Consider the following 25,315-nt stretch of genomic DNA (forward strand, 5'->3'; position numbering starts at 1 on the left):
GGTGACCATTGCTAAATTTATGCTATGGAATTCATTTATTTTACCTTTTTCATGACAAACTATCAAAATCAAGTTGATGGAATAATGAAACATATTTAAATGTATTTTTAAAAATCTTGTCATTGCAAATATTTGGTAGGAGCTGATCCATTAGGTCTGCTGACCATACTTTGGGAGAAGGACTCTCATTCTAGGCTATTTTTATTCCCATAGAGCTTATCTTGGGAGTGCTTGGCATATTGTAGGCACTCAATGAGTGGTAGCCAACTTTATAATCAATTAACTGTGGTCTACATTGGCTTATTTTTAAATTGTCTAAAACTTTCTGAAAACAAAACCTCCTCATCTCAATTTAATAATGACTTACTGAGCATGGCAACATGGCAAGGCATCAGAATTCCAACTGTAACAAACTGATACCTCCAAAGAGTTGTAGCATTGCTAATCCAAAACCTATTTGAAAAGTCTGCTTTGGACCAGATTATTTAGCCAAAGAAAGACTTAGAATAGGCAATAAACGATACGTGGGGCACCATAACTGTTGCTAAAAGTGACTGTAAATTCGTACCTGGTAAGTTTGGGCAGAGTGGTTGTTCAAGCATTAGTATTCTGTAACGAATGGACAAGCAGGCTAACTTTAGATAACACAAGTCAAAGTTATTTTTGGGAGTAAGGAAATGTTGGTACCCTTTTGCCAATACCCATTGAATGAGGGAGACTATAATAAAGGAGAGTTTTAGATAAATATCAGAAATTTTAGTGGGCAGAAAAATTAAATGCTGAACTATTTATTTCTACAGGTTATAGTAACTATTCTGGAAATTTTTAAGACCAGATTGAATACTTGATTTTCCATAATAAGGACAGAGAGCATTTCAGTGATTCTCTTTTAACAACAGTGTAGTTCTCTGCACTCAATCAATATTTGGCTATATCTATTCCCAACTGGCAGTCAGTCTGGTTTGTGTATTCCCCCATTTTATTATATCTTTACTAACACTAATTAGTGGAGGACAAAGAGGCAGTACAATATTTGAAATGAGAGTGATATTAAAGCATTTGACCACCAGTGCAGCTTTTCATATATACAGCCATAAAGTTGAAAAATACTATTCTCAAAATAAACCAAATTACATATCATAAAATTGCTTACCAGTTCATTGAACCATTTGCACACTTTCCTAACTGCTTATTAATTTTTAAAAAGTTATTCCCTTTTGTTTGATGTGTCTGCCAGAAGTTGACATAGGGAGCTGCCGTAAACTTTTCCAATGACTTTCCCCATTAAATTGAAAGTCATTAAGTCTCAAGTTTCTGGCACCTTGTCCTAACCAGAGCAGAACTGTGTGAGGTGCCTCTTTCTCATGGCCAAGTAGCACTTTGATATCAGCTCTTCCCACATGAGGTGAGTCCTCAGAGTACCCACCTCAGACATAATCACTCCTGAGGAGCACCTGGGTGCCCCACATAGCCCTACAGCCACCTCTGCTTCTGCCTTGGTCTGCCCAGCAGTTGCTTTTCACTCCAGTGTCACCTCTTCCAAACAATATCACTGGATGACTCAGTGTTTCAATAAAAATATAATTCATAGGTACAAGTCAGTATTAATGCAGTTCAATATTTTAACAACCAGTACAACTATGTTGGGTATTTACCAGTTGAACATCAGCCTTTCCAGACATTCTGCTGATAAACAATAGAGAAAAACCGAACATTGGATCCTAAAAACTAGTAAACAGAGATTAATACATACTTCTGAAAACCTTAGAAATGAGACCTAATCCAGCACAGAAGAACCACAGACATGAATGCAGAGAATGAGAGAGGCTTTGTACAAAGTCATCAGGAGCAAAGTTGCATCTCCTTCCCCCATTCCAGCTCTTTACTCAGGCCATGAGGACTCTAACTGGCTTTAAGAGGAATGCTTTGAGCCAGAATCTGTCGGTTGCCTTTCTAAGTAGAGCAGTTGGGGTGGGGAAAGAAGGTAGATAGTCCAGAAAGCTAACAAACAGCAAGAAATTGGTGGGATTCTTTCTCTTTTATCTGACACTGTGTCTGCTGACAAGAGAAAACCAAGAGTGTGGAACTTGCTAGATAAGGACCCCAACATCCTTTAGATTGCCAACACGAGCATCATTCTTTTTGTTGCCAGCGTCCTATTTACATTAAGTATCCACCACTTTCAAAACAATCCCATACATCATGCAGACTCCAAAGGCAATGTTTGTGCTGCTGGTCCTAAAGTTGCTTAAAGAAAAAAGCCGTTTCTGTTGCCCTAGATAGGCAGCGCTTTAGGCTACAGTTTGAGAAATTAAATGTTCACGGCCTTTGGCGCTTCCAGTTCCATTTGGAAAAGGACACAGACCTGGCATTTGGAAAGCACTTGCTCTCCATTAAACTTACCGAACCTTGACAAACCCGAAGGGCCAAGAATTAGTCTGCCACTGGCCAAGGCTGGGCTTTCCAAAACCGATAACAGCAATGAAAACAATAGCACTGCCATTTATAATCTTCAATGGGATTTTGTCAAATTTTAACCCAAAAGGATCTCACAATCTGAAAAGAATCTCAAGCTTTGTTTTATAGGAAAAGAAAAAATGTTTGAGCACAATCTCTTTTTTCTGCTGCTTCATGCTCAGAATTGCCCTCTTAGCCACAGAACAAAATGTGAATATGTCTCCATCTCACCTTCACTTTGTGCTAGGGGAAGTTTACTAAGGTGACATTCAAGGACTGGGGAAGACATAGGAGGAGGAGTGAGTGGTCATTAGGTCAGAAGTGTTCCACCAGCCAAATGTCAAGTTCTCTAAACTGTTAACAAAATGAAGTTAACACCAGCCTAGTCCCTTTGGCCCTGACAGCATCTAACCTCCATTCTTTGGCACAAACCACAAAATTTAGTAGGGCAGGAATTTTCCCATTTTTTGGCCTAAGATACAAGTAAAGTCACGATGCACAAAACTTTTGATCTGCTTTACTAATGTATGGCATCATCTGGTTTGTATGATTCCCTATTTGGAAACAGAAAATGGGACTTAAGATAGCTTGGAAACCAAGAATAGAATTTTTCACTTCTAGCCCTATATTTTCACTACTAATTGACACAACTCACACTGGATTACAATCAAAATCATGACCCATTTGTTAAGTGTCAAAATTTCACTCCCCACCTCCAACATTTATAATATTAAGTACATTTACAAACCTCTCTAAGTGAATCAACCCCCACTATAAAGCTTGCAAGGCAAGATAAATAATGAGTCTCTACTATGGGCAAAGAATGAAGGCAGACTGTAGAGGTGAAATGAAAGTCAGATATACTCTAACCCTGAGTAAGCCTTTCAACTTCTAACACTAATCAGGGTTACTCAAGAACTTTCTAAGCATGAGGTTGATACATTCCCTCTGTGTTCTGTATTTCAAGATGGAAGACAGAGTAAGAGAGAAACAGTCAAGAGGAGATAGATGAAGGGAAAAAGGTGAACGATCACACACTAAATAATAATTTAATATACACCTTAAAAAGCAGACAAATCCTACCTCATAGATGCCAATTCTGCAAGCAAGGCTGCCAATCATGTGCCCCAGTCATCCACAAATAATATCCTTGTAGTGGAAATCCCAGCTGTATACATTTTACTTTCCCTACAAAGTGCTTCATTTTTTCCAAACATTTTCCTCCTTCCATGTGGTTGCCCAGACCAATTCATGTGCTTATTGGCATGTTATGAAACATGGAAACAATTAGAAACCACATTCTAGGGCACTAGAATGACTTGCTACAGAATCAATGGACTACGCAAAACTTGAGAGGATTTGGCAATAAAGATGGAAACTGTGGGGAAAAAAAACCCACTAACAGTATTTCATATTACACAGTACATTCTACAACAGCTTTAAACTGATCTGTGTGTTTCAGGCAGCAGTCATGCTTTCCCTTCAGAATCTCCAGCTTCTATCATTGTTTTTAGTTTTAGTTTTTGTCGTTGTTTTGAGATGGAGTTTCACTCTTGTTGCCCAGGCTCGAGTACAATGGTGCAATCTTGGCCCACCACAACCTCTGCCTCCCAGGTTCAAGCGATTCTCCTGCTTCAGCCTCCAGAGTAGCTGGGATTCCAGGTGTGTGACACTATGCCTGGCCAATTTTGTATTTTTAGTAGAGATGGGGTTTCTCCATGTTGGTCAGGTTAGTCTCGAACTCCTGACCTCAGGTGATCTGCCCCCCTTGGCCTCCCAAAATGCTGAGATTACAGGCGTGAGCCGCTGCACCCGGCCCATTGTTTTTTTATTTCTTTATATACCCTAATGAAACTCATATGAAATATTCAACTTATACTTTTCCTTCAGGGTCGATAGCTGAACGTATACAACTGGCAAAAAGTCCTCTCAGTTAAGTCTGGAATTCTTTAAAGGCCACATTTGAAGGGAAGTAATAACATTTGAAAATCAAAGAACTCTTGTTTTCAAATAATCAACTTAAGTCCTAAGTCATACTTCACACTTACAAGGGTTTCTTTAGCCATGCAAATACTAAGAATGATCAGTGCTCAAAACAGATGCTAGTGAAACTTCTAACACCTGCTAAGGAACCCAGCAGCCTTTTGTCTCAGTCAGCTGTTCTAACCCACCAAAGGTATTAATACAAGCGCTGTTGATAAACCTCAGACCTGAGTGACAACTTAAGAATGAGCCAGTCAGGCACGGGATGGCTCAAGCCTGTAATCCAAACACTTTGGGGGGCCAAGGTGGAAGGACTGCTTCAGGCCAGGAGTTTGAGACCAGCCTAGGCAAAAAAGTGAGAGTCTGTCTCTACAAAAGAATTAAAAATTAGCTGGGGGTGGTGCTGTGCACCGGTAGTCCCTGCTGTTCAGGCAGGATTGCTTGAGTCCAGAAATTTTAGATTACAATGAGCTATGATCACACCACTGCACTGTAGCCTGGACAACAGAGTAAGACTCTATCTCTAAAAGAAAAACAAAAACAAGTGAACCAGGCTGTGGCAAAACAGAAAGCTTGAAAAGAGAGATGGGCTCTAAGGCAGGAGAATTCTCTAGCACCATAAAATAACCAAAAAAGAGGAGAGGGAATGTAAAACTGAACCATAAGGAAATGTATCTTCAGTGGCATTTATCACTACATGTAACCCATGTCTATATAACTTATGATTTTCATGTTGTGTTATTGTCAATGCAGCAGCCAGAATGTTCTATTTTGGTCTGTTCCCTGGCTGATCACTACTCTGGAGATCCTGTTCTAGGGGAAAGCAAGTGGAAAAGAATCCAGTGGTCTGAGCTCCACTCTTCTCTTGACTAAAATGCATGGGTGTGCCACACCGGGAAACGTGGGCACAATTAACCATATTCAGTGACATGGAGAGGTTGGTCAGGATTCATCGTCAACCACAGAGAAACAAACTCTTTTCATTTGGCAACAAAGAGTGAATTATTTGGAGGCTATCTTTTGGGGAAACTGAAGTTGTCACTGTAAAGCCCCCAAATGCTTTACCAAACAATACCATTTAAGAATCACTGAGCCACTTGGCCAGATCCTTTATCTCAGTCAATACCCACAATAACCCTTCCACATAATCCAAAAAAGGAAAAATGAGAATTTGAGGAGTCAAGTAAACTCGCTCATTGTCACACAGCTAGGGGCAAGAGTTGGTATTTGAACTCAGACATCTGACTGCAAAGTGCCCTACTTGGAATTGTCCTGTAGCTGTCCTGTCTCATGGTGGTATCCCCATGCGGTCTTGTGTAATATCAAGCTATCTTCTCTTTCCTTTTCTCCTCTCTTCCTTGCTGCAAATCTATGGTCAGCGGCAGTCTAGCATACTTCTAATTCACAGAAGCATTTACAACACACACACATATTTTCTTAATGTACCATGGGAATGAATATTATTTTAAGAACCTGAGCCTTAATCTAAATAATGACATTTCAAGCTTCAGCTCTTGGAGAGGTAATTTGTTTACAGTACCTGGACCACCTCCCTTTATGAGAAAGACTGGTGCCACTTCCCTTCATAGGGCCAGGCTAGTTCCAATGTTTGCTTTGAAGTTGGCTGCTGGGAATTGAGAATTCAATGAGTCCCAAGGTCAGCCCACAGAACCCACCACGTTCCTAAAGTCTGGAGGTATAGATTTCACTAACGGCTCACCCCTATTTATAACACTGTTTTTATAGTGAAAGCCAATTCAAGCTCTTATTTGGGAATCCAGGAATGCCTCTTCCCCTTTCTTCCTGCTACTTTAGGTAAAAGAGCAACTGGATAGGGAAAGGGTGAGATCGGACTGATGGGAGGGAGGCAGATGGAAAAGCAGATGAGATAATAGTAAGCTCCATTGCTTTGTTAAATCTCTCCAGGACATTTGGTCAGTTAGTCCCAAGTGTTCTAGACTGGAGAACAAAGGACTTTTGGGCCTTGGGGGCCAGGGCTCATACGTATTGTCAGATTGATGGCGGCTGAGACTACCCAACCGCCTATTGGCTTATGCAGGTCATCACAAATCTGGGTACAGGCTGAACCACCACAGAATAAAAATCACAAGACAGCATTTTAATTGGCCTCCTTAGGCCATTTAACAAAGGAGCAAGCTAACTTCCAAGAGCAAAGAGTAATTAATGAAGGGAGCAAACAGAGGTTCATTTAGTAACTTCCAAATAAGTTCCTCTGGCTGAGGGGGGTTGCAGGAGAAGGTAGCCTGCAACAGAAAGATAAACTGTAGGTATTTAAGTCACAATGCCTTTGCCAAGAACTGCTCATTACCATCAGATGTTGCAGTGGCAGTGGGGCCAGTTAGAACTAACTTTATTATTAGAAGCAATTAGGGAGAAAAGGGGCAGAATTTCATTTGGTTATTTCAAAACAAGTTTCTGTGCACAGTTTAATGAAGGCCTGCAGTGTCAAGATAAAATGTGTGTTTTACTGAAAACAGCTTTTGCAAATGACTGCTTGTTACCAGCAGTTATCTCCAGGCAGAACAGACTGGGTAGGTTGGATTTACATGCATGCCGTAATATAATAGTTCAGCTGTCTCAGCTTCACAGAAGTGTCAACAGGCAGTATGGCTTGATGGTGAAGCACGTGTGTTCTGGAGCCAGACGGTCTGTCTTCAATTCCTATCCCTGACCTTGGTAACTGGATGACCCTGGCAAAGCTTCTGTAATTTTCTGGGCCCCAGTGTACTCATGTGGAAACTGGAGGTCATAGTAGTGTTTCTTGAAAAGGGCTGTTTTGAAATATCAATGCATCTAATATGTTAGACATTATTATAGTTATTAACTATGATATCCAAGATCGCTTGGAGGGGAAGCTGTTTTTAAGGAAACTGCTTGCTACATAGGAGTTACCTTAAGTACAAATCGGTAACAGATCCATTTACATCTTTTGAATGGGGTTTGCATGTAAAGTATGACAGATATTTGTCTTCAGCGTCATTTTTATCTTAATTCCCATTTTAGACAATATGTCAACATCTCTATACAATTCAGATGTTTTGAAAAGATCTAATTGCTTTTCAATTTTGCTAAACCAACCATTTATCACTGCTTTTGATTTCCCACCTTTGAGGTTACAGTTGTGGCTTTTTAGTATTTTTCTATCTGAGCTTTTCCCTTATAAATCTCTTGGGCAGCTTTTAAATTGTCCCTCATATACATACCCAGGCTTAGAGAAACCGCCATGTGTTGAGCTTAGAAGAACATTACAGAACCTCAACTCTCACACAGTAAATGGGGAATCAGGCTCTCTTCCTTATAAATATCCTTTTTGAGACTACTATAACCACAGTAAAAGAGACCTCTCATTTGTGGTTTACAAATTCTGTCTTGAATGTCCCCATTCTTCAATGAAAGTATCTGCTATCTTCAATGAAGTTTCAGAGATCCCTTCACTAATTTCTCAAGGTTAAAGGTTGATTTTCTTCAGATGCTACAATATGTACACATGTCCTCAGGGATACGGTACACTGCTTACCCAGTATTTTTTAGTCCTTCAAAACAACAGCATTTAACTAATGTGCCATGCACCATAATATTGGATCCATATGATGAATAAAACTCTTTTCTTGGACCTTACCAAGCAATGACTCCATTATTAAAATCTACTCATTTTGGAGAAGTTTAAACTAGCAAAACGCCCTCTCTGCATTTATGTGTTTTCTCAGCCGTGTATTCAGCCACATCATTTTTCCAGCTGCCCTGACTTAATTTATACTAATGTGAATAATTTAAGCAAGAGCCTCTTTCACAGAATTTAAGTCTTACGTTGCAGATTATAAGAAAGAAAAAGTTGAAAACAGTGGAAGTACATATTGGTGGGATTCTCCCCAAAGCCCGTGCGTTCTTGTTCAATGGTGTTTTTGAAAGAGGTTCAAGTTAATATTTATTTTATCTAACGAAGTTGTCTATTCCCGTGAATATTCCTTTTTTTTTTTCCTTTTAGCAACCACACACATCATAACATGGGAGAATTTCTTTTTTGAAAAGACCCAGAGGAGTTTTAAAGAATGGTTTAATTAGAGTTGTTGATGCCCATTCATAATTAGTATCTGTTAGAAAGTTAAGCCTTAGGGAAAGGTTACATTCTGAACAGAATAAAATATGCAACATAGGGACTCTGAGGGAAAAGTTTTAAAATGAAAGAGGTGGATACTTATTCTTACCCTTGATCTTTCTTCTAGTTTTGTCATCATGACAACTGTGGCACTCCGTTGTTCCCATATCATTCTCCAAAAGTCCCCAAATGTTTCGGGGAGAGATCCCTGTGTTGCAATATAGGCATTTTGTTTCCTATAGCCATCTATGTAGTTGGCATTCACATAGTCACTTCCTGGGATCCCTGGAAAACAAGGAGTGTTATTTAACCAGGTGAGCACATCACAAGAGGAAATAGCCTGGGACATGACCTAATGGCAGTGTTATCTTACTGTTCCACCGTACACTAGAGGAGTCGCAATATATTGAAGGTCGGGTTTTAAGCAAGATTTAAAAAAAAAGGTCCTATTAGAACCATCATGTAAAAAAAATGTATTGAAAAAAAGTGTCAGGTCTTCATAATATGACAAAGAAAAAATACAATAGATGGTCCATAGAACGACTTTTCTTTCACTGGTTGTTGGTTTTCTCTGTTGCACTGGCAAGGAAATAGTTTGCAAAGAATAATAAACAATCTGGTAACATTCCTCATCCATGTGCTTCCCAGACAAAAACTAGATAAAAGAATGCTTGAGTCTGAAAATACAAAATAGGGTGGAACACACCATAATAGTGAAAAATTCTTTGTAGATTTAGTTAACAGGAAACTTATATATAAAGCCATTTAATATTTACAACAACTCTGCAGTAAGTTCTGTCATGAGTCCTGTCAGGAGAAAACTGAGGTGCAAAGAAGTTAAAGAAACTTGAGCAAGCTGCTCAAACTGGAGTCAGGTTTAATCATAGGCTACTCATACGTGTCTTGACCTCTGTAAAGTATTGCTTCTCATTTAAAACTCATGATTTGTTGTAAGCAGCACATGAACTTCTTGGATTACGAAAACTGCCTCCTAATTGGATGTCGAACTTCTACTTTTGTCCTCTCCAGTTTGTTCTCTATCTAACATGAGAGCAATTTGAAAAAATTTATTTCAGACACTGTAACTTCTTCAAACCCAACAATGGCTTCCCCTTATACTTCAAATAAAATCCAAACTCTGAACATCACTTACAAAGCTCTGCCACTTCCCAGACTCATCTCATTCCACTCACCTGCTTGCCTTTATAACTCTAGACACTGGCCTGCTTCAATGATTAGAAAACATTTATTTCCCCCCTTAGTGCAATCCACATCCTAGAATATACTCTGTCTCCTTCCCATCATAAAACACCCAGCCTCCATCCCAGAAGGCCTGCCCTGGAGTATCCTGAGACATCAGAACTCCCTTGACAGCCCTTTTATACTACTGATTACAGGTTGTAATTATATATTTACTTGTTTGTTAATTTACTTATTGCCTGTTTTGACCACGTCTCTTTTATTCACCTTTGCTACCCTAGTGACAAAAAAAGAGTAAATAATTTGCCCCAGTTCCAACATGTAATCAGTAGCAGAAATGTAATTTAATGTAGATATTATGATTAAAACCCTAGTTTTCCATCAGCACGTGCCTTTAAGAAAGATAGAGGCAAATGTGAGCTTCTTCCAAGTAGAGTAGCCACAGTTATTAAGGGAATCAAAGCTACTCCATATGAGAAAGAATGGATATTATAGCCTAGCAAAGGAAAGGGTAGGAATTGGGATGAGAGCTGCCTGTGAGAAGAAGAGAGGTTTAGATTTACTCTGTTGAGTTCCAAGTTTTAAATTCTGAAAGATGTAACTACAGAAACAATAAAGCATTTTCAACTGGTCAGAATCAAAAAGGGAGTTAAGTTTCCCTGGAAGGTCATGAGCTGGTTATCTGTAGGGGAGAATAAGCACTTTAGAGGAATATCAGCATGATATGGGAGGTACACTAGAACTTGTGCATGATCCCTTCTACCCTGGGAAATATGAGTCTTGGAATCATAGGGTAACCATTTTTTTCCCTTATAATGAAACATATGTTCCCAAGCTAAAATTGTTATATTTCACTGATTGCCACTTGCAATGACTTTGACTGCTTTTCTGATTCCAGTTGTAAAGTTGATCCTCTCAAGAAAGGTAATAAAAGTCAGATGGAAACTACTGCACTCTGAGATGAACACATGGATATGAAATACCACCAGCATTAGCTGAAAAGCCTTTTGAGCAAAACTTGAAATGCATGGTTGGTTGTAACATTATTCATCTATTACAGCTACTCAAGAAGCAGTTGGGGTTTTGGCAGCCCTTTGTTGATAAAGATCCTATTCCTCCCCAACACCAGATTACTGTAGATTCAAATGACGGGTTAAATAAAATTCTCAGGTTACAAACACTGGGACGTACACACATCTTACATATCCATAGGATTTGGTTCTGAGCCAAGAATGAATCCATCTAACAGGAAAACCCACTTCCAAAATTTTAATTTAGCAGTTAGCAACATTAAAGAATTGATTAAAAGGATTCTGGCTAAGGGCCTCACTCAGCTGCCAATATACAGAAAACTTTTTTCCAAGAAAAATCAGAATGGAGAAATCTGGGCTAAATGACTCAGAAGATTCATCAACTGGGCCCTGCGCCACATCGCCCCTTATCAAGGAAAGCAAATGTGTCTGAACAATGCATCCGAGGACGGAGAAGATGCACACGAGAATCATTCCTAAAGACAGGGAATCAGACCCATCCAATTCTCTTTGCAAAAAAATGTTAATCAGTTAATATGTAATGAATTGGGTTTTTTTTGCATACTGCTCAATTTTGAATAATTCTTTTTTGTTTTACAAGAAGGGGGTAGGCTGCTACTGAATAATGATTGCACTTCCCAGGATAAGAATACAAAAATGTTGCCTTAAGACTACTAGGCACCAGGAATCAATACTATCACTAAATGCATTAAGAATTTAGGAATTGGGCAAAGTATGGTAGTTCATGCCTGTAATCCCCACACTTTGAGAGGCTGAGGCAGAAGGATCACTTGAGCCCAGGAGTTTGAGCCAGCCTGAGCAACATGGTGAGACCCTGTCTCTACAAAAAATAAAAATAAAAAATTAGGCTGGCGTGGTGGCTCATGTCTATAATTCCAACACTTTGGGGAGGCTGAGGTAGGAAGATTTCTTGAGAACAGGACATGACAAGCCTGGGCAACATGGTAAAGAGACCCTGTCTCTACAAAAAACTAAAAACTTGGCTGGATGTGGTGATGCATGCCTGTAGTCCCAGCTACCTGGGAGCCTGAGGTGGGAGGATCATTTGAGTCCAGGAAGTCAAGGCTGCAGTGAGCCATGACTGCACCACCACACTTCAGCCTGGGTGACAGAGGAAGATACTCTGTCTCAATAAACGAGAAAGAATGAATATTTTGAAAAAGAGGTAATTGAAAACAAAATCAAATACCTGGTAGAGCAAATTATCAAGCCAATATTTTATATCCTGAAAATAATGCTGAGGTTCCTCTTATATTTTGATACCTATTTGTAAGAAGGTAGTACATGGAATGAAAGTCTCCTTCTGGCAAATCTCTTTACCCATTCTGGTGAAAAGACATTTCAGGTAAGTTCTCTCTCACAGGTCCTCTGCAATGTGGAGACATGGGAGATGGCTATGTTCTCCAGAAGCTCTAAGATATAATGAGTACTGTATTTATACAACCCAATATAACGCACTGTGCAGAAAGATGAAAGAGAAAAAATTTTAGAAAGGATGGTGGCTTGTCCTAAAAATATTAACCCCAGATTGGAAGCTAAAGTTAATCAGCAGTCCATTTCAAGTAGATGAGACTCTGGTTTTTAATGTGACATATTTAGAAAGACTTTTCAACCAACACTGTGAAAATAAACAATATGCTTCTTTCCAAATGTTTTGGTGCCATGAAATGCTTCTTCAGTAGTTCTTGATTAGGATGTTTCTGCTGGGAGGCCGGATCTAACATTATTTCACTTTTTGGGGGTGACTTTCTCTAAGTAGTGCATATTTGTTTATTTAATTTTCAATTCCCTGCCTTTTCCAAAAAATGATTTGCTTCTGCTAATGCAACATTAATCACAGTGCACTTCTAATCCAAGAGAAGGGTGTGAGAATTAATTTAATTCCTTTGGGGTTACGAAGGATGGAAATATAACTTGAAATGTAGTACTGGAAAAAAGAAAAAAGAAAAAGAAATGTAGTACGGAAAGAGTATAGAATTATTACAAATTAGGTGATTGCTTTTCATTCTTGGAGTCACGGAGACCTTCCTCCAATACTAGAATAACAGTGTTTGATTTGCTTTTTGGGTTTTCTGTTTGTTTTTTGGTTGGGGAATGAGTTTTTAAAACAACAGGACCATGCAAAGATGTTTGCCTTCTGCTCGTCATAGGCAAAATCTTAGAACACACTGGCCCTGCTGCAGGAACTCTCTTGGAGTCAGTTGGTCCTAGTGTCTTTGTTTAAGAACAGCTTACCTCCAAGACTGGTTCTTTCCTAGGAGTCCATGGCTCTACTGCATTTATAAAACAGAGTGGGTTTTCATGATTTCTCATGCACTGTTTCATGCACATTCTCTAATTAATAACAGTGATGTCAATAGTTCTAACACCGTAAATAAGTGTTTAGTCTTCTAATCTTACACATGAGAAACCTAAGGCTAGATCCTCTAACTTCATATTACACCAATATGCTCCATTCCTGTGTTAAAGTGTATTTCCTCAGTTAACGAACTGTTCTTTCTTGTGGAATTTAAAAATATTACTTACATGCTTCATACTGGGTCTTTGTGTTCTAGACTAACTAGACCTGGCTGTAAGTGCAAGCCTGTAAAAGTGACAGAAGTTGTGATGAAGGGAATGATTGGTAGAGCTGTGCTTCTGTTGTTCTTCATGCACAACAAGCCATAGCATACAGCTATTTGAACAGAATCAGGCAAGTTTTAGGCTCTCATTTTATTTGCTGTTGATTGCTAGTCACGGTTTTCAGTGGAAAAATGAGCCTGGATATAAACTTTGAATAATGGGGTCTTGTGGATTTTTTAAAACCACCAAGAAGGAAAAAAAAAAAAAAACCTAACACACACCCAACTTGCTATGGATTTGATTTTTGGGGTCAGAAGATAATTTGATTTGAAAAGATCTCTCTTGTCTCTTGTTGAAGCAGTGTTTATAACGATGAGGGGTTTATAATAAAGCCTTAAGCCCTGACATTAAGTGAAAAGGCAGGATGCAAAATAGTACATGAATTATTTTGTGAAATCAAGTAATCCTGAGGGGAATGTTCGCAATTTTGCATCACATTGTACTGTAGGTAAAGTCGTGTGTGCATTTTAAAGTCCTGGGACGATACCAAGCACTTGCTAAGAATTTAGAGAAACTGACCAGGAAACCTGGACTCCTGTCTAGGGCTGCTGGTCGTTTACTCTGTGATCTTTGGCCAGTTACTCAACTTGTCCAGACCTGTAATTGTTTATTTGCTAAACAAGATGTGTTGGACAAATTGATTCCCTCCAGTCCTTTTGAGTTCTAAAATAAGGTGTCTCTCTGTGCTATTCTCAACCTTCTTGGACTCAGAAATCTCTGTGAAGTTATTTTAAGATAAATAGAGGCTTTGTGTCTCTCAGATTAGGTAGGAACGCACTCTGATGCTCTTTCAAGCTGATTCCTATTGCTTCTACCTTTGATGTGCTGAGATGAGATTTTTCAGTGAGGCTGCTGCTTCACATCTTGATTGGAACCTGATGGGGCAAAAAATAAACAAAAAACAAGAGGAAGTAGTGGTACTAGGTGGTCTGTCCATGGAAAGAAGCTCTCCTTGGACTTTAGGGGGTGAGAATAACTAAGAGGCAGCCTCAGAGGGAAGGCAGAATCCCACCGTGGCTCCAGTGGATGCTGCTGCACTACAGAGATGGAGATGAATGTTCAGCTGAGTGTCTTACTCTGCTCCAACTCACAATTTGGCTTCAAATCCCAGGTACTTTTATTTTCTTTAAGTTCTACAAATCCCTAATGAAGTAACGACTGTGTCAAAAAGAAATTGCTTTTTGGCAAACAAGTTTGTTCTTTGTTGTAAGACAGAAGTACTCAAGACCCAATAGAGAACAAAATCCACCTTTTATTTGATAAATAATGTCCCCTCCTGTACTCCAACACACAAACAAAAAAGCATAACAACACTATATTGTTGGTTAAGACCTAGATTGAAATTTTTACAACTAACAATGTGGCAAAAAATGTTTACTTTGCCATCTCCAGCAAAACTAGAAAACAGAAAATAGAAAAACACAATCTAATAAAAATTTACAAGTAAATTGATTACATTCTAAAGGACACAGGCCTTTCCCCCGACCCTTCGCCTGTATAATGACAGCCACACATAGCTGCATCAGACCTGGTGACATGAAGGATTCTTTTTTCAACACACCAAATAAAGCAAACATTTATTGCAAAGACACAGTCTATTACTTGCCAGGGTATCCCCTGATATAGCTGCAGTTTTTCCATGTTTCTAGAAAACATACAAAATTTTTTTATAAAGCATGCCTGTTCTGTAGGCATTGTAGCTCAATCCCACAGTGAGTTAATGGAGAAACAGATGATATTCAGAGTATGTGAACCCAACCAGAAACTCCTCATTAATGTATGTCTTCCTCTACTTGATTTTCCATACCCTCACACTGCTGAGAAGGCTGGGTTTTGAGAATGGATGCAGGAAAGTAGATGGGTGATTGAACCATCTTTGAATACATTGCAAGATCAGCAACATGAGTTGGGGAATTATCAGCACCTGTGATAGAGGGGCATGCTTTTTGGTTAGACAGCAACTTGCCTTAAAATACAGTAGACCTTAGGCCACTGAAGCTTAACTTTTCAGCCACATCATGGAGTTGTGGTCCAATTAGCTTTATACTAATAAGGAGGCAATTACTATAGAGGTTCATCAAGCAATGAAGTAGTCAACAATCAAGCATGAGACATGACTACAGAAGCTCTATGTGTAGGAAACACTCTGACGCTCAGTCTCATCATCATTAATATGAATATCATGACCAAAAAGTCCTGGAACCAACACCTCTGTGAGAATTAAATGAATCAATACATCTGAAATTTCCAAAATGTCATATGGATTTTAGTTATTATTATGATTGATGTAAAAATTGAAAAAAGCCTGCTGATTCTTAAATACCCTACTGATAAAAAGCAATTCCAAATCTGGAAGGCCCCTTTCTAGCTTCTCCATTTAAAAAAATTATCAGACAGGATGAAAATAATTCTTTTACAATTTCCCAGCAATCTACTACCTATATCTATATTCTAACAACAGAACCATAGATGATGTAGGTTTATCTACAGCCTCAGAGTAATGAAGGGTAGATTCATTAGAGTAAGCTGCATAGATGTACAATAAAAATTAAAAAAAGAAACAAAAACTCCAATGAACTAAAGACAATAGAAATAAAAATAAACTCAGTCCCAGAGCTTTCTGATTTTACTCTTGGATTAGCTTTCTGAGAACAAGAGTAAATGAAAAACAACAGAGCCAGCCGTCCCTTAACAATGCTTTTTCTCTTTTTCAGGTAAGAAACATCAGCAGGTATAGTCTAAGGTAGGAGTTAGAGAGTAAGAGATATAACAGCACTTGCTTGGCTACATGTAAGAGAAAGATGCCATTTACACAGCTGTAATTAGATAGCTCTTAGACTGCAAGCATCCTGTGAAACTGTTCCAGGTTTCCCAGGCCAAGTGCTATCTACCTTTCTATTTAAAACAAATTAAGCTATAAAAACTTGTCTATTCACTGCTCCTCAAAAAAAAAAAAAAAGAAAAAGAAATGCTTTTATGTATTTTTTTTAAAGTACCCTGAAATAAAATGATTAAACTTCATCACAGTTGTAAACAACTAACTTGAGAACAGAAAAAGTGAAAATGCTACAGAAACCATGCCATCAGCCTAAATCAATGATTGATGAAGAGTGTGAGAAAAATGAACTCAACCAATAATTGGATGGGATTTTTTTTTTTTTTTTTTTTTTTTGAGACGGAATCTCGCTCTGTCGCCCAGGCTGGAGTGCTGTGGCCGGATCTCAGCTCACTGCAAGCTCCGCCTCCCGGGTTCCCGCCATTCTCCTGCCTCAGCCTCCCGAGTAGCTGGGACTACAGGCGCCCGCCACCTCGCCCGGCTAGTTTTTTGTATTTTTTTTTTTTTAGTAGAGACGGGGTTTCACCGTGTTAGCCAGGATGGTCTCGATCTCCAGATCTCGTGATCCGCCCGTCTCGGCCTCCCAAAGTGCTGGGATTACAGGCTTGAGCCACCGCGCCCGGCCGGGATTTTTTTTTTTTTTTTATATGAGTTTCTTAAGGGATGGGGTATACATTCTAATAAATTTCCTTTAGTACCTTAAATAGAATTTCAAGAGCAAGATAAAACAAACATGAGGTGCCAATAAACTATTCACTAGTGTCAGGGAAGAGGGGGAGAGAAATTCAGAGGGAGAAAAAGAGATCATATTTATTGAGGTAATATGGGGAGCAGCACACAGCAGCTATCAAAGGACTTCCTTATTGGGTGAAATAATTGTAATTGTTTTGATGTTAGAACTTCAAATGGAACATTTATATTCACTATAACTAACATTCCATTAGAAAATGTTGGATAGATTGTATTAACATATTTTCCTAGGTTTATTTGGTTTTGTTTTACTTGTTGAAAATACATCCGGTTACCAGATAGGCCCCCTGCCCAAAAAAATAAAAGAAAAAGATATTTTACAGCATGGGTACAATGTGACATTGGAGAATATGCTAACATGTGCTGACTGCTGTTTTAAATGAATTGCTATAGACTTATCCACAGAACACTCTGCAGAAGAGGCTAAGGCACAACTGAAACACAGAGCACTAGTGTGGTGGCAAATGGTGGATAACATTACAGAAGGAATAGCAGTAGTTTCTTGTCTTTATTTATTTATTTTTCACTGGATTTATCTTATGGGCTGTGATTCCATGTTAGCAGCTTTCTCATCTCAAAGGTAAAATTGCCCATCTCACAAACAATCAAGTTATTGTAACATCATCTATATTATTTATGCTTGGATTTTTTTGAATTGTTCCTGTTTTGCAAATCAAACAGCAGATGATATATATTTGAATTTCCATTTAAAAGAATAGATTCTGGCCCCTGTTGAAACTTGTAATGCTATTATGGGTCTGGTTTCCATTTATCAAGCACCAGTGTTTTCTTTTGCATCACAGAAAACTTCAAATATATGCAGTTTTCTCATTTGGATATTACTAATTTTTCCATAGATCACACACCAAAGAAATTTCATCTGCAGTTAAAAGGGCCTATCTGTAGTAGTAATAAAATGCATAACACTAAAGATAATCTTAACAATTCCCAATATTTATTATACATTTTCTTGGTGCCAGGCACTCTTCCAGGTGCTTTACATATGTTAGTTTATTTAATCCTCCTAGTAATGGTAGGAAGTAGGTACTATTAATAATCCCATTATACAGATGAGGAAACCAAGGCTCAGCAACTTGTCCAAGCAAGCTCTGCAGAAGCAAGCAGACCTTAGGATGCGCTATTAGGAAAGAGGTTCTTGAGCAGCATATAGGCCCTCCTAAGAAGGTACTTATTAAAGAGATGAAGTGAATAAATATATTTATGTTTTGAAACTTTAAATATATGACCCTTTCTATAAGAAAAAATTAATGCACTGCTCTGATCAGAATGTGTTCCCATAAATCCATATGTTAAACTTAATCACCAATGTGATAGTACTGAGAGGTGGGGACTTAGGAAATGCTTAAGTTGTCACGGCAGAGCCCTCATGGGTGGGATTAGGATCCTTATAAAAAAGCTTGAAAGATTAAGTTTGCCCTTTTTCTATCTTTTTGGCAATGTAAGGACACAGCATTCTTTCCCTCAGGGAATGCAGCAAAACAGGGCACCATCTCGGAAGCAGACAGACCGGGCCCTCACCAGAAAGCGAGCCTGCTGACACCTTGATCTTAGACTTCCCAGACCCTAGAACTATGAGGAATAAATTTCTATCGTTTATAAATTACCCAGTCTGTGGTATTTTGTTATAGCAGCACAAATGGACTAAGACATGGATCCCTATTTTACTAAGCTTTTTTAAAAAAATCAGATTAAGAAGCACTAGTGTTAAAGAATGCATATTACATACTAGGTTTATTCTTCATCACTTCTAACCTTCTCATGGATAAAACCATTTAAATCTGTTATGGCGAAAGTCACATAGTAGGCAATAATCCTATTTAGAATAAGCCCACTAGCTTTTTTTCTTTCTTGAAGAAGATGATCTTATATTGTCTAAGATTTTTTTGCCTACTTATATTATCTTTTGATCTCAGGATTTAGAATCAATGTTCAGAATTTTGGAGATGGCAGAAATGGTCTTACACATCCTTGTTTTATAAGAAAACAACGAAAGACACTAAGTCATAGGTTCTTCCTAAACTGGAGAATGGACTGGCAAAGAGATTGTATATCCATGAACTTTCTGAAATTAGCATACAAATAAAGTATGTAAGTGCTCTATGTTTTCAAGTGGGGTTTAAAATGTTCATGAAATTGTCAAAAGGATCCAGCTTCCCCAAAGAGTTAATGTTAACTGCATTAAGTGAAAAGCTTAAGGTCACATTGCTGTTTAAACCGAAATTTAGTTTTCAGTTTTCTGTCTCTTTATTCAGAATTCTTCCCAATATACCTTAAAAAGTGAGATTAAACAAACAAACAAACAAAAAAAACACACCTGAAAATCATTTCTATGTCATTCTTTGGAAAAATTCATCTTGACTGGAGTCTATGAACACAACTGAAGACCTCTAGTTCTAAGATTTCTATCATGTGTTTCAAAATGTGTACTTCAAAATTCTTACACAATCTTCCCAGCCAAAAAGGCATCAGTTTTGAATTAGGTTTGATGTACATAGGCAGGGTTATAATGATTTCAAAAGCTGCTCTGGGCCTGCATGGACTAATGGGAAGAACAGCTGCCTTGAGACTGACATATATTAGTATTTTGAATTTGTCACTTATTATCTATTGATCACACTTAAGTTTGCTGACTTTTTAAATGCTTCCATTTCCTCATCCGTAAATTCAGATCATGACAACTAGCTTTTGGGGTTGGGCCTCCATAACATGGTGCTTGACATGTAATCGATAACCAGATAATCATACCTATTATAATGTCTTGTCTTTGTTGCTGAATTGAAAAGCAGTATTTTAATTTTGCTTTATATTTAGACTTGGCTAACACTTTTCTAAAAATCCATGTCAATATGGCTTTTAAAACAAAATGCTAATTATAACCCTACTAATGGAAACATAGTACTTGCAGCAGTGAAGATTAATTATACTTTAGAACAACAACCTCTTTTTTATACAGGACTGCAATAATTAATTTTTGCTAATTACAAGGCATTATAATAACCTGCCACTAATTGATACTCCTTGGTTAATAAGAAATTAAAGATACATAAAACAATATTTGAGGTAAGCAGATCACCTGTATTATCGTTAGGTTTACATGTACTTGACATTTGTTCTGCAATCTTATGACTCTGATCCATTTGAATGATGCATTTGATGATTCCCATATTGTGTCCCCGTCTCAGGTTAGTCATGTCATAAAATAGGAAATGAGAGAGGAAATAGGAAATGAAGTTCTAAAACCTAATATTTGTGTTATCCATAACGCTAACGCCAAAAGATAAAATAGATTTTTAGGCAAAAAGATAAGATTAAGCTTTTTCACCCATGCTAAGTAACTTAAGACACTGTCACATCCTGCATCAGTAGGAAAGTATTATGAGTGATGTGGGCAAGTGGAAGCCCCAGACCAGGAATCAGAAGAGCTGGATTCTAGTAAGTTATATTATTTATATACTGTGTGACTCTGGGCCAATCCTGTCTGAGCTTCAGTTTTCTCATCTATAAATGTGAACACCTGTATATCTAGCAAAATGCTTATACTGCTGCTTCATTAGACTCTTGTGTACAGCAAATAAAACAACTGATAAGGAAACTACATAGAGATAACTCTTAGAAGTCAGAAATGAAAGAGATTACCGCTGAGAAAACTGATATTCAAAGAAGTCAGGGTTACCTAGGTGGTTAGTGACCCAACCTCAGATTTCCTTGTTCTACATCTTGTGGTTTGTCCATTTTCTTTTCCTAATAAAAATATACTTTCTGGGGCCAGACGTGGTGGCTCACGCCTGTAATCCCAGCACTTTGGGAGGCTGAGGAGGGAGGATCATGAGGTCAGGAGACCGAGACCACGGTGAAACCCCATCTCTACTAAAAACACAAAAAATTAGCCAGGCGCAGTTGTGGGTGCCTGTAGTCCCAGCTACTCGGGAGGCTGAGGCAGGAGAATGGCGTGAACCCGGGAGGCGGAGCTTGCAGTGAACCCAGACCGCGCCACTGCACTTCAGCCTGGGCAACAGAGCAAGGTTCTGTCTCAAAAAAAAAAAAAAAAAAAAAAAAAAAAATATATATATATATATATATATATTTATATATATATTTCAATTCAACAACAAAGAACAACAAAGACTATATATATATATAGTTCACCCTGTGAACAACTTTGGATTCTACAAGTTTAAGCATATATTATACATTCTGCTTATGCATATCCAAGTATTAGCTTCCATTTGGTCTTTATTTGAAAATATTTACTTTTTTTTTTTTTTCCCCAGATGGGGTCTGGTTCTGTCACCCAAGCTGGAGTGCAGTGGGATGATCTCAGTTCACTGCAGCTTCCACCTCCCAGGCTCAAGCAACCCTCCCACCTCAGCCTCCTGAGCAGCTGGGACCATAGGAACACACCATCATACTAGCTAGTTTTTTGTAGAAAATATTTATCTTAACTCATTAAAATAAATCCTATTGCCCTCTTCTTCAGGAATTACTATTTTCTCTTAAGAACTGCTTAAACATAGAGGGGATGCCAATGGTAATTGGATTTGTCAAAAATTCAATTCTGTTTCCATACTGCTTACCCTATAATTAAACAATTGAAACCATTTTGTAATTAGGACTCCTTTGTATTTATTCTGCATTTTTCCTAGCCTAAATAAAATGACCGTGATTTGGAAAGATGTCACCAAGAACCACTATTTTCAAAAAGTTCAGTAAGCACATTAGTGCCCACACTAATTCCTGATTCTTTTAATTTTACCCCGTTATTCTCTCAGTGGAAGTAGGGTATACACTTGCTCTATTAAACAAATATAAAGACAACATCAATCACTGTGGCCACTTCCAGTTTTTGTTGTTCTAATGTCTGTCAGATCACTTTGCAAAATAATGTAAGGAGTAAGTAGCACCACTGAGAATAGAACAAAAACACCCAAATTAAAACTCTCAACCAAAGTCACTTAAGTTAGTAACATTGGTTGGAACGCAAAACAAGCACATTAAGTTGTATAAATTGTGCATGAAATCACTTAATATTTCAATATACTAAAAGCTGGCCCTGTATTATCAAAGCTGTCTTTAGAGGAGAAGCCTCAATTAGTGCTTCTGTCGTTCCAGTTGCCAGTATTTTCTCTTCTGTGTTTAAGATACAGGATGATTGACTGCCCTCATGAATACCTGCTCGTTAGCACTTAGTTTAAGATAAAATGCTGTTCACGGTTGTAATTTAGATGAAAGCTCTCTATAGCTCATAAACTTCAATTAAATGCTTCTAACCTTTTGCATAACACTTAACATTGAAAGACATTTGGTTTTTAGGTCAGCTCTAGATTTAGGATGTATTTGTGAACACAGCGCTATAAAAAGGCAGGTTTTCGTGTGACTCAAGTGCTTTTGCTTTTATAATATAAAACCAGCATAGGAATGAAATGTGCTTAGTTTCCAACCATCAGAATAAAGATACAAGGAGGTATATTTTTTATCCCTCAACAAACTTTACTGTTAAGATGTGGAAAATAACAGGTTAAGAAAAATAATGACAAAGTGAGTAAAAGTACAGGGAAGGGGTAGTTATTGAATGACCTAATTCTTAGTGGAAACAATGCTACAATACAGCAAAGGCAGACTGGCAAGTTCTCCAGGCAAGATCATGCCAAATAGATTCTCAACTTACATTCCTTTATTTTATTTCAATAATTTACCTTGCTTTTGCTAATGGAAAAAGGATTTCTCTCTGCTATTTTTGACTTGGTTTAGTTTTTCATTTATTATGGAGATGATTTAAGAGAATTGAGACCCCCCACAAAAACTGTATATTTTTTCACATTTTAAAATGGAAAACATAGAGATAAATGTAAGGTAATCATTCATATATATTAATTACAGTTTTTAAACAGAATTTGAAAAGAAGCAATTACCCACTTGACATTACTATGCCTGATCTAGTATTGGTAAAATTTTAATAAATGTAAATCATTGTTTTCAGTGTGGAAAAAAGCTAACTCTTGAACACCTAGTATTTTTGGGTGCCTAAAAAAGGGATTATAGTATTTTCCACCATCCAAAGTAAATTTATTATGAGAATTCTACAAAATATATCTATGCAAAACAATGCCATGTTGAGGTAAGGAAGGCCACAGGTATAGGATTGTTCAAATGTTGAAAGATAGTTTTTCTTCCCAAAAAACTGGAAACAAATGTCTGAATAGCATATGGTGCTTCCTAAGAAGGCTTTCAAGCAGTTTCACTTTCATATAAATTTTGGACATAGAGGAAGCAGGTAGGAGATGTGGTCAGAGTTAAAAAATAAAGCGGTGGTCATCAGAGATTTCTGAGGCAGAAAAAAGGGATAGGTACTCGAACAACTACAGATGAACATCTTTCAACTGTAAAGTCCTTAAAATAACCGGGTCTGAAGCTAGTATAATTTATTTGTTTTCTACAATATCTTCAAGAAAGTAAACAGTGAACCTTCAAGTATGAAGAGGCCATAAAACTCTTCTGGGCACTAACGAGGGTGAACATGGCATGTACCAAGGGTGATCCAGGTTGACTGTTAGAGGGAAAGATTTAAGTGGCCTCCTAAACTATTTTCTAAGGACTTTCCAATCCAATGTGCTACTGTAGCCACAATAACTAATGAAAATACTATGTGTTGAAGATGAACTTCTAGTTGTTTTAATATGCCACACAAAAGGGATTTATCACTGGAAAAATGATCCCTCATGAATCCTTAATGAAGCTGGATAGATTTGAGGAGTAACCCTCACCTTTTAGGAACAAACATTCCCTCTGGAAAGTACTCCTTACTGAAATTCTAAGAGACAGATTACCAAGCAGTCCACAAATTAGAGAAATTAGACATTTCCAACGTACTTAATTTATATTAATCACCACATTATCAACTCTGAACTTGTAGACAGTCCCCATCGGATATCCAGATTTATTTACAAACAAACAATTCCCTCTGCCCTTTTAAAATAACCATTTACTTTATGGGCCTCTCTGACAATCACCTGTTCATGCATAACAACCAAAAACCATCAGTAAAATGGGCAACCTCAATTTGCTTCCCATATAAAACATCAACTACATTATCAATCTTTAGGGTAAAGGCAAGAAGGTAATGAGAGATGCACTTCTGTCATATGGTATCAGGGATATTGTGTGCCTACGTATAATTTATTTGTGTGAGAAAGAAAAAGTGGGAAAAAGCTATGTTTGAATCTTAATTACTTTCTTTTTTCCTTTTTTTTTTTTTTTTTTTTTTTTTTTTTTTTTTTTGAGACAGTCTTGCTCTGTTGCCCAGGCTGGGGCTGGAGTAAAGTGACATGACCTTGGCTCACTGCAACCCCCGCCTCCTGGGTTCAAGCAATTCTTCTGCCTCAGCGTCCTGAGTAGCTGGGATGACAGGCACCCGCCATTATGCCCGGTTAGTTTATGTATTTTTAGTAGAGACGGGGTTTCACCATGTTGGCCAGGCTGGTCTCGAACTCCTGACCTCAGGCGATCCACCCGCCTCGGCCTCCCAAAGTGCTGGGATTACAGGCATGAGCCACCAGGCACAGCCATCTTAATTACTTTCATAGATGGTTAATAACCTCACTAAAACAATATTCTCATGCACATACTCAAATCCATGAAAATAAAAGTATCAGTGATGTCTGCATTTCCTTACCTTCTATAGCTGATAGGAGAACCCGGGAATGATCATATGCAATTACATTCGCATATCTATTCTTTGGTTTGTTTACTTCCAAGTTTGAATGTTCCCATGTGAACTGCTGGCCAGGGTCAATTGACTTTAAAAGAAAAACAACACATACACATAAAATCAATACTGAAAACCACCAGATTATAGGCATTTATCACTAGTAATAAACATGATTTAACAGGAAAATTCTAAAGCCATACTTCATCAAGATGATCCTAACTGTGAAGCTGAACACTAATATAACCAGCATAACAAAAAAATGATTAATCATTGCAGAAACAGTGATAGTCACCAACATTGATTCAAATGAAAAATGAAATCAATATAGATGTTCTGTTAATATTGGAAAGGCAGGTTCTTATTTTTCACTTTTCCATTTCCCTCTCTGCTGCTGTAGTTTACCAGTTATCTTGGTTCAATATTCCTTCCGGTTCTGTAAACTTTATTTTATATGGATTATTCTTCCCTATTCTTTCCTATCTGGACCTAAGCTGAGTCTTTAAGTTGACTGGTCTTTCACTGGCTTCAATGGACACAGGCTTTACTGTTCATTCTTTACCTAATGTTTACAA

The 25,315-nt window shown here is 37.9% G+C and overlaps 1 protein-coding gene across 48 annotated transcripts in view; it reads right to left on the reverse strand.

Moving 5' to 3' along the window:
• LOC105489121 (protein tyrosine phosphatase receptor type D) overlaps positions 1 to 25,315 on the reverse strand; it is a 2,338,800-nt gene that overhangs the window by 65,699 nt on the left and 2,247,786 nt on the right. For all 48 annotated transcript variants that reach the window (XM_011753819.3, XM_071078808.1, XM_071078779.1 and 45 more), the window contains 2 exons: positions 24,708 to 24,831; positions 8,667 to 8,842 (listed from right to left, as the gene is read on the reverse strand). In XM_011753819.3, coding sequence (XP_011752121.2) covers positions 8,667 to 8,842; positions 24,708 to 24,831 — 300 coding nt within the window. The remainder of the gene's footprint in view (positions 1 to 8,666; positions 8,843 to 24,707; positions 24,832 to 25,315) is intronic.

Source organism: Macaca nemestrina, chromosome 14 (genome assembly GCF_043159975.1).
Source record: "Macaca nemestrina isolate mMacNem1 chromosome 14, mMacNem.hap1, whole genome shotgun sequence".
Taxonomy (NCBI): Eukaryota; Metazoa; Chordata; class Mammalia; order Primates; family Cercopithecidae; genus Macaca; species Macaca nemestrina.